The sequence below is a fragment of the Archocentrus centrarchus genome, unplaced genomic scaffold (assembly GCF_007364275.1).
Source record: "Archocentrus centrarchus isolate MPI-CPG fArcCen1 unplaced genomic scaffold, fArcCen1 scaffold_29_ctg1, whole genome shotgun sequence".
Taxonomy (NCBI): domain Eukaryota; kingdom Metazoa; phylum Chordata; class Actinopteri; order Cichliformes; family Cichlidae; genus Archocentrus; species Archocentrus centrarchus.
Window position 1 is genome coordinate 4363214 of NW_022060258.1, and position 8948 is coordinate 4372161.

An 8948-nucleotide genomic window follows, 5' to 3' on the forward strand; every position below is an offset into this window, starting at 1 on the left:
AAAGGTTTAATATGGGAGTCTGTGGGGACTGACTCACTATGGCACCTCTGCTGGGCTGCAGAGGAACTGCAGCTTCATGTTTCAGCTGTGGAGGTCGGTGGTCTCTCTTTCCTTCAGTGACGTCAGAGTGGAGTTGTTGCTTCCTGTTTGAGGATCTGTTCTTTACCACAGCTCCAGTTCAGCACAGTCACATCAGGATAGGTTTTGGTGGCAGCAGGATAACTCACCTGTGTGGCTCTTCAGGTTAGAGTAAAGCTGAATTTGTCTCTTTTCATCTCCTCAGGTCTGTGAGTGCTGCTGATGAACACTCTCTGAGGTCTCTGCTGGGATTTGAGGACTGTGGTTGATCCAGCCAGGAGTCCTGATCAGGTATTGCTCAGTCCAGGTCACACGATGAGCTCCAGCTTCTCTCCTTCATTCACTGAGCAGCGTTCTTCGTACCTGAGCTTTGGCGTGTCTCCCCCTGCTGGACTGTGTGAGGATCGTCAGCACTCGGACTCTCTGTCCAGCTCAGTCCCCTTCCTCCTCTACCCCTCTGGCATGGACCCTGCCGGCCTCGGCCTCTATAAAGGTCCTCTGAGGGGCCCTGGGATCCTGCCCTATCTGACCCCCTTCCACCACCACGGACACTTCAGTGTCTACGAGTGTCCCTTTGAGCCGGCGTTCATCCAGAAACGAAACGAGCGGGAGCGTCAGAGGGTGAAGTGCGTAAACCAGGGTTACGCCAAGCTGAGGGACCACCTGCCAGGCCAGAGCGCCGACAAGCGCCTCAGCAAGGTGGAGACGCTGCGGGCCGCCATCAGGTACATCAAATACCTGCAGGGCCTGGTGCAGCTAGAGGATGGTAGGCCCAGCGGGGGGGAGTCACCCGGAACAGACTGCAGAGAGACGGAGGCGGTCACCTGTTAAACAGCCACGTGAGGTCACGCCCAAACGCTCCGCCCAGTGCCGGGTTCAGACTGCAGGACGCTTCTCACATCAGCTGATTAGAGAGGCAGACTACATACTGCTGTCCAGCCAATCAGACTTCATGCTTTCTAACCTGTGTGATGTCATCAGGAAGGAGAAGTTAGGTGTGTATAGAAGAAGAGTGGGAGTCACATGAGGGGAAGGATGCTCAAAGCTGGAGGCCTCCAACAGTCGGGTGGAGGCTGTGCAGTCTGAACCCGGCATCAGAGCGCGAGTTCATTATTAACTGTTTGAAGTTTCAGCTGTTTGAAGGTGGAGCAGGAAGAAGGCCATCACCACAATCTGTCCATCACAACCAGAACACGAGGAGCACGACCCGCTTCCAGTTTCTACCTTCAGTTTGCTGGAGAGATGTTCCATGCTGCTCCCCAAAGTGAGTTCTACATGAAGCCAGCTGGACGTCTTTCTGGTTCATGAAGATGTTTCTCCTCTCATCCAAGAGGTATTTAACCCCTGGTGGTCCTGAGAGTTGCAGGCCCACCCGTCATCGTGGGACTTGTTAAGGGTCACATGGATCAGGGTCAAACCATGATCCATGTGACCATTAACCTGGATGGGGGCGGAGCTGCACAGACCTCCAGCCTGAGTTTAACTTCATGGAGATGGAGGAGGATGGATACTTTCAGTGACCTGTGCCAGCTTTAGGCTGTGTGGGGTTGGAAGTCAGCTGTGATAGCTCATCAGCTTATATGGAGCTGTCAGCAGAAATTATTGTGACTTGTTTCTAAGCTCCAGTAATATTTTTGCCCACGCTGCAACCTCTACAACCTCCTCCACCTGCTGAATCCCACTGTTCCCCTGACTGTTCAAGTGGAGGCAGAGGCAACAGCAAACAGCGACTTTGTAACTCTTCTCTGCTTGTGTTCTACGTAACAGATGTGCATTCGTTAAGTTTGTATTCCTGTGTATCAAGATTATTGTATTGTATTTTAATACCACCTGAGGTTCAGTTTCCTTTGCATAGAAGCAGCTGTTAGAAACATCCTCCAAACAGCTGCTTTATACTTTTAAACTCTGAGCACTTTTCAGAGACTGAGTAAAGAAGGAGTCGGTACTTCAGCTTTTACTAGAGTATTTTTAACACAAGTACTTCTATTTAAGAGACAAATGTGTGCCTTTTCCACCTCTGGTTAAAGGAAGTGTTAGTGGGATGTAAAACAACCACACCTGTGAAAAAATGAACACTTTAGCATCCATCCATCCATCCATCCATCCATCCATCCATCCCAGTAAAGAGTGATGGGGTGCTGGAGCCTAGCCCAGTCTCCTAATGGTGAATGAAAAAGGCCCATGAATGGAGCAGCTGATCTCAGGTCATCCTCAACTCCATCACAGCTGTTGGCACATTTTTATTCCACTGTTTGTAACGGAGCTGGTTTTTTTTTTTTTTCTGCTTTAATTCAGGATTTGGGAAGAATATTTAGAGGATATCTGTGAATGTTATTAGAAGCTGTACAGAGTACCCGTGTTTCACTGCATTCATCGTGCATGCTGAACTCTCACCTGGAGCTGGAGGGGGTTTTTCCACAAACTGGACCATTAAAATTCAGCAGTCTAAGAACTGAAGTGTTTGGCTCTTTAAATTTCTTCTTAAAATGATTAAATACTTGTGTTTATTCCATCATGTGACTGGCACCTCAGGACTCTCAGTGTGGGATTAAATACTGATTTTTGAAGCATTTCCTGCCCTCGAACAGTTTGAACCAGCCCTGCTGACAGCTGCTTCTGCTCATTATTTTTAATCATTGATCTTAAGATCAGCGATTAATACCCGAGACCTGTCCCTGAGGGTGATTTAAAGGGTCAGCCTACAGACCAATCACAGACCCCCAGCAACAACCTGAAATTCAAATCTTCAGGACGACACCTGGGAGGTCTCTGATTGGCAGGTCTGCAGCGACACTGCTGGTTTGTTCTTACATCAGCAGTACTGCAGCAGAGCAGAGGGTTCAAACTGTGGGTCAGAACCTGCCGCGGGCCACAGACATGAAAAATGATGTCAGAAGTTGTTGAATACATAATTACAGGTCTCAGTGGATCTCCATGTTCCATGTTCAGCACTTTGGTCAGCGCTTGCTGTTTTTAAGTGCTTTATATATAAAATTGGCTTGGCTTAATGGGGAGCATCTGAGCCTCAGTGACTTTATTCGCCACATCAATTCAAAGCACATGACTAAGAACCAGGAACAAGAAATGCTAAAATCATAATAAATATAAACCACTGACAATACGGTCGCTGTCTGTGATTGGGATGGTGAGGAGCTGTCTGAAGTGTTTAGTCGATGTGAATTTGAACATCCTGGGTCACGTGATTCTTGAGGCATCTCATTCTCGAAGTTGAAAGTTGGCCACCCACCAGCAGGGTGACAGCTGCTTTTCTCCTGTGTGTGTGTGAGAGAGAATCAAAGGAGGCAGGGTGCGATCATTAAATACTGGTTTTATTTAGATTCATATGTAGTCTGTGAGACGATCAATAAGCACAAGTTCCCACCAAACACACTGTTAGAAAAATAAAAAGCTTTTTCTCACTAAAATAACACCAAACAGTTTGTGCAGATCAAGGCCTGAAGTCCTTCCTGCTTTCATCAGCCACAGAAACATCTGGAACATCTGCCTCCGTCTCGCGTCACAGTGACTCAGCATTTCTGACCGTTGAACTGAACGTCCGAGACGCCGACGAGTGGCGGCGGGCGCTCAGGAGAACGAGTCGGTTTGTGCTGCAGGTTTTCTGTGTTTGCAGTTTCACTGATTTTTAATGCAGCTTTTAGTTTGATAAAGAACGCAGAGCTCAACGGTCCCTCCGATCAGCCAATCAGTGATCAATCAGTGAAGTCAGTAATCATCTAAAGTGATTCAAGAGGAAAGTATTGATGTTTGTTTAGACAGAGTGAGAATGAGAGCGCCTCCTGCTGGACGTTCAGTTCAACACAGGGTTAATACCACAGTGATCGGGAATACTCAGGATTGATTATCAGTGATTCTGAGCAGGGGGAGAAACTTTTTCTACATTACAGATGAAATCATGCAGAGCTCTTTCGCACGTGTGCGCACACACGCAGGCAGGCACACGCACACACTTCTTTGGCTTCAGAGAGAAAAACAGCTGGACGCCACAGCTGCTGCAAACTGGGATGCTTTACTGGTTTGTTACAGGGTGTGGAGCCTTCAGCTCATCATCATCAGTTTCACCTTCAGACTGAAGCTGCTGTTTCCATCGCTCACACGTTTAACACTGATCTGCAGGAAGCTGGAACCACATCAGCTGTGATAAAGTGAGTTTTACAGGTTTGTATGAGGAAGCAGAACCCTAAAGATGATGAGGAGCTGCTGGCGCTGTGGACCTCCACACTTTAGTTTGGCACCTCTAACACTGGACATGTTTTAAAGATGAACATGTTGGTGGTTCTGTCCACCTGAGAAGATCTAAAGAGCAAAAAGGTGAAGACCACCTGTTTCATTAGTTAAAGGGTTCCTCTGGGAGAGGGTCACACAGTCACTAATGTGGACGTGTGTCCTGCATGAGTTTAACTCAGACTGAAGGTTCTGTTTCAGAGATGGAAGCAGCAGTTTGTGTGTCTGAGATGAAAGCTGAGGATGATGAAGATGAGGGACAGAGCTCAGAAACCCTGAAGAACACAGGAGGTGTCGCTCTGAAGCCAGCTGTGTTCTTCCTCACAGTGAAGCCGGGTTCGGCCTCGGCTCAGGTCCACGCGACGTCCGTCCGACTCTCTGAAAACTGCACAAACACTCTGAAGAGTTCGGTTCATCGTCACAGGACGGCGAGCCGCTCGTACACACGGCGGCGGTGCTGTGGCTGCAGGCAGTAAGCGATGCTCTGCTCCACCTCCTGGCAGCGTCGCAGGAAGCGGCAGCGGTCGCGGGCCAGCTCCTCCCACGGGCCCCGCCGGTCCTCCTCCCCACAGCTGGCGAAGAATTCCTTCACGTCATCACAAAAACGAACCTGAGAGAAGAAGAAAAAAAGGTGACGACCTTCCTCACATCTGAGAACACCAGCTCATCAACATACAGATCAAATCTTTTGACCTTGTGAAGGACATTTCAAAGGTTCTGATATGAAACGTTAACATGTAAAGAGCACTTTTTCCGTTTTATGAGCCGTTTTTGATTGTGAATGTCAGCTCGTCTTTAGGAAGCAAGACTTCATTTGGAAAGCTAAGCTGCTGATGAACAATCAGATTCAGCTAGAAAATAACCAAAGAGCCGAATCACTGAAGGCCATCATGGACACGTGAACTGGACGTGTGCATCTGAGTGGAACTCAGTCTGAAAAGCATGAAATCGATCTGTTTACCGGAGATCCGCTTTCTCCTCAGATCAACACGTCTGCACGAACACGACACGCTCCGAGTCCAGGCAGGAGGTATTCCTGTTATCTGACCCATGTTTACTGTCAGCGGCTCCACTCTGACTCAGTCTGCTGACAGGGCAGAAGCTGCAGTTCCTCTACTGTCCAGCAGAGGCGCCACAGCGGGTAAGTCCCCATAGACTCCCATGTTAAAGTTTTCCAGCAGAAAAAAAACACATTTACAGCTGATACAGGAACTGCTATGAGCTCTGCAGCTAATTTCCCTGTTTATAACAGCTGTTATGAAGGGGACGATGTTCATTTAAAAACACCTGTTTGCTTTATTAGGGGAATGGCTGCTTTGACTGACAGGTGGCTGTAGGTGCTCAGATTTGGCTTAAGGAGCCAAAATAAGGCCAGAAAAGGAAAACCTGAGATTAAAAACAGTCAAAATTATGAAATAAATTATAAAAACATTTTAGTTTTTAATCCAAAACTGAGTGGAAAAGAATATACCTTAAAACTGTGAAATATTTTGGATAATTAAATCTCTAATGTGCAAAGAAAAAAAAAAAAGAGCATAAAGAGTAAAAACTTGCAGTGTGAAGGTCCATCAACAGTAACATAAAAGAGCAGGTACAGAAACCAAGCAGACAAAACCCTGATTAAAAAGTTTCCAACTATTTTTTCCTGCTTGAAACTTTCAGTCTGATTACAGTTTATCCTCCAATCCTTCCTGTCACCTGCATTAATGCAGCTGAAGTACAGATTTCTGATTGGGTTTTATTTTATTTCTTTTAATGGCACTAAAAAGTTTGAATCTCCTGAAAGCAGACTGCGTGCTTAAGGCTCAGAGGTGACGAAGCCCTGAGATTCACTTTCAGTCATGTTCAAGTGAAACCAGGCGTGTTTGCAGATGTTTGAAATGTCTTCTGCTCTGTGTTAAAGATCTATGTCTGACTCATCTGTGATTTTTATTCCTCTGAAATCCTCAGAGAGCTTTGAGGACAAACATCTGGATTCTGGACTCCAAACCTTTGTCTTTCTGATTTTTACTCCTACCTCTTCTTTCCTCAGGTGAACCTCACCTTTACCTTTATCAATGTTTTAACCCTTTAACCACACCTGAACCACACAAGGATCACCTTTTTGAACCTGACGCACCTTTTTGATGGAGCCACAGCTCCGAGTGGTGGAGGCCTCACAGAAGCCGCTGTCCAGCCTCTCCTCCGCCTCCTCTTTCCTGTACTCGGGCGGAGACGCTGGATTATGGCAGGGGGAGGTCTTTCTGGCCCTCACCTTGGGGGGCTTGTGAGTCCTGATTGGAGCCTGGAAGTTAAGGGGGTTGAAGGGGTCTGGGGAAGAGCTGAAGGAGTCCCACAGGCGGAGGCTCTCCTCATCCACCTCACTTGCAGAGGCTGAGTCGTCCCATGAGTCAGAACCGGAGGGAGGGGAAGAGGAGGGGGTGGAGTGGGGAGAGGATGGTGATGTGGAGGCAGGGATGTTGTGGAGGCGAGCGGTGAAGTTTCGGGGATTGTAGGGGTCCTCATTTTGGCACAAAGAGCTCCACAGACGCTCTGCCTCCGAGTCTGCCTCGCTGTCTGAATTATCACCATCATCCTCATCCTCATCAGTGTCGTCAGACAGTTCAGAGGAACCCTCGCTGTCAAAGCCATCATCATCGTCGTCGTCTGAGGACGAGTCCTCTGATTGGCTGGACTCATCCTCACTGCAGGGGCCTCCCATGATGAAGTTGATGGTTTTGTTCCGGCACTGTGGGACCGCGAGCACCTCCTCCTCCTCTTCCTCTGAGGTGTCTCCCTCCATTTCCACACACTCAGATGTTTCTGCTTCCTGCAGAGGAAGCTCCTCTCTGGGGGATGTCAGAGTGGACAGGTGTTCCTCCTCCAGGCTGGAGTAACCATTGTCCTGCTCAGGGGTGACAGGTGAGGCCTCCCCAGCAGCAGTGGCTCCTGAGCAGCTCAGCTGGTCTCCGATGCTGAGCCGGCGGTCCGACGTGGCCTCCTCTGCGTTCTGGACTGTGTGAAGGCCTCCATTGTTCGGCAGGTGCCCTTTGTGGTCAGCAGGTCCAGCGTTTTCTCCCAGCTTCCTGCGGGGCGTTTGTTGAGGACAAAGCCGGCCAGCAAGCACCCCCTCCTCAACCCAGGGAACATCTGACAACTGCCCCCTCTGCGAGCTCTCCTTACCCCCCCAGAAGCTGCCCCACCATGTCCTGCTGGTTGAGGGGCTCCAGCTCTGCCCCCCGGCAGCTCTCACCTCCTGAGAGCTCAGCAGAACATGGCCCAGAACAGTCCGGACCGAGGAGAAATACCCAAACTGGGTCTGCTGACAGAGGCTCAGGTCCACCTCTGTCCCGCTCTGGAGCCCGATTTCCCTCAAAGAGTCCGTGGAAAGCCACGGCAGACTGCCGGCGCCCCGGGGATCCTGCAGCCCAGCAGCTCCGTCGTGCTCACACTGCAGGTAGGACAGGTGTGGAGGACCGAGCTGCACGTCGTCCAGCTGGCTTAAAAAGTCGCTCTCTTCATTAACGAAACTGGTCTTCATAGTCCGGTTTCGGATCTTCTGCAGGAGTGCCAGGGCAGGCCTGGACAACATCCCGATCCACGAGCTTTCCTGGGTATCCAGCACGGAGGAAGGCGTGCTTCTCCCGCCCGTTAGATGTCCTTCATTACTCATATTTCTGAACATGTCCTCAGTTTAAAGTGCACACAAACAACTTTTAATACAAACTGGCTCTTAGAATTACGCTTTTAGCCGCTAATCCACACACACTCAGGCCTGTCAGCGGGCCATCACGTCTACTCTGGCCGCCACACACACAGACCGCGGTTACAGGAATATCCGAGGTCCGGGAGCCCGGCTTGGGCCGCGGTGCTCTGCTGAGGTTGGCGCTTCTTTCTGGTGGAGAACTCTGTGAGGACGGTGCTGGTGGAGGGAGAGAAGCCTGAGTCATGAAACACGAAGAGGTCCCAAAGTGGAGCCGAGAAACGGGCCATTCTGTCTGCTTTGGCACTCCGGGGAAAGGCTCGGCTCGGCTCGGCAGTGTAAGCTTAGCACGTTAGCTTAGCGTTAGCAGCTAGTTAGCCTGACGGTTAGTGACCCGGAGGCGGAGTCAGGTTCAAATATTCGACCCAAATCTGCGCGGATCCTCTTTGTCACCACGATGCGGTAGTGTTCTCCCTACTCCCGGTGCCTGTCCTGCTCCAGTCTCCGAAAAAAACAGCGCTTTACCGACCGCGTTGCTCCCTCCGTCCGTCCGCCAACAGATTTCATCAGACAGCCCCAGACCGTCGCTGATGACGCGGACTCTATTTCCGGGAGACCGCGGCGGGGTGGGGGCGTTCCGGAGCGCGAGAGGAGGCGCTCCCATTGCTCCGTTACATAAAGGAAACCCGAGCGCGCCACGTGTTTATCAGTGTAGAGCTCCCACGGAGCAGTTATGGGAACAGGCCGGGGTCAGAGGTCAGGAATTTATTCATAAATGAATGAAGGACCCGCAAACACAGAGCTCCAAAATTCTGAAGATAAACTAAGGAAGCAGAAAGAAATGGCAGTAAGCCTCATTAACATTATTTAATGTGCATATCAGGTGTTTTAATCTGCATGCAGAGAAGTCTGAGCACTGCAGCCATAAAGCAGCCAAAGCTCAGCA

General features: G+C 49.7%; 2 protein-coding genes across 2 annotated transcripts; one reads left to right on the forward strand and one right to left on the reverse strand.

Moving 5' to 3' along the window:
- The first annotated feature begins 393 nt into the window (after window positions 1-393).
- LOC115776230 (achaete-scute homolog 5-like) lies at window positions 394-943 on the forward strand. The gene has a single exon (XM_030723839.1). The coding sequence runs from the start codon at window positions 394-396 to the stop codon at window positions 907-909; it is 516 nt and encodes a 171-aa protein (XP_030579699.1). The 3' UTR covers window positions 910-943.
- A 2443-nt stretch (window positions 944-3386) lies between these two features.
- ppp1r15b (protein phosphatase 1, regulatory subunit 15B) lies at window positions 3387-8630 on the reverse strand. The gene is made up of 2 exons (XM_030723849.1): window positions 6440-8630; window positions 3387-4930 (listed from the first exon to the last, which is right to left on the reverse strand). The coding sequence occupies exons 1-2, from the start codon at window positions 7982-7984 to the stop codon at window positions 4739-4741; spliced, it is 1737 nt and encodes a 578-aa protein (XP_030579709.1). The 5' UTR covers window positions 7985-8630; the 3' UTR covers window positions 3387-4738.
- Window positions 8631-8948: the final 318 nt, after the last annotated feature.

What these genes read in the sequence shown, in the direction of transcription:
- ppp1r15b (XM_030723849.1), bottom strand. Translation starts at nt 7,984, where the DNA reads ATGTTCAGAAATATGAGTAATGAAGGACATCTAACGGGCGGGAGAAGC. An exon ending in GCTGTGGCTCCATCAAAAAG is followed by an intron (nt 4,931 to 6,439) that starts GTGCGTCAGGTT and finishes TTCTTCTCTCAG; the next exon opens with GTTCGTTTTTGTGATGACGT.
- LOC115776230 (XM_030723839.1), top strand. Translation starts at nt 394, where the DNA reads ATGAGCTCCAGCTTCTCTCCTTCATTCACTGAGCAGCGTTCTTCGTAC.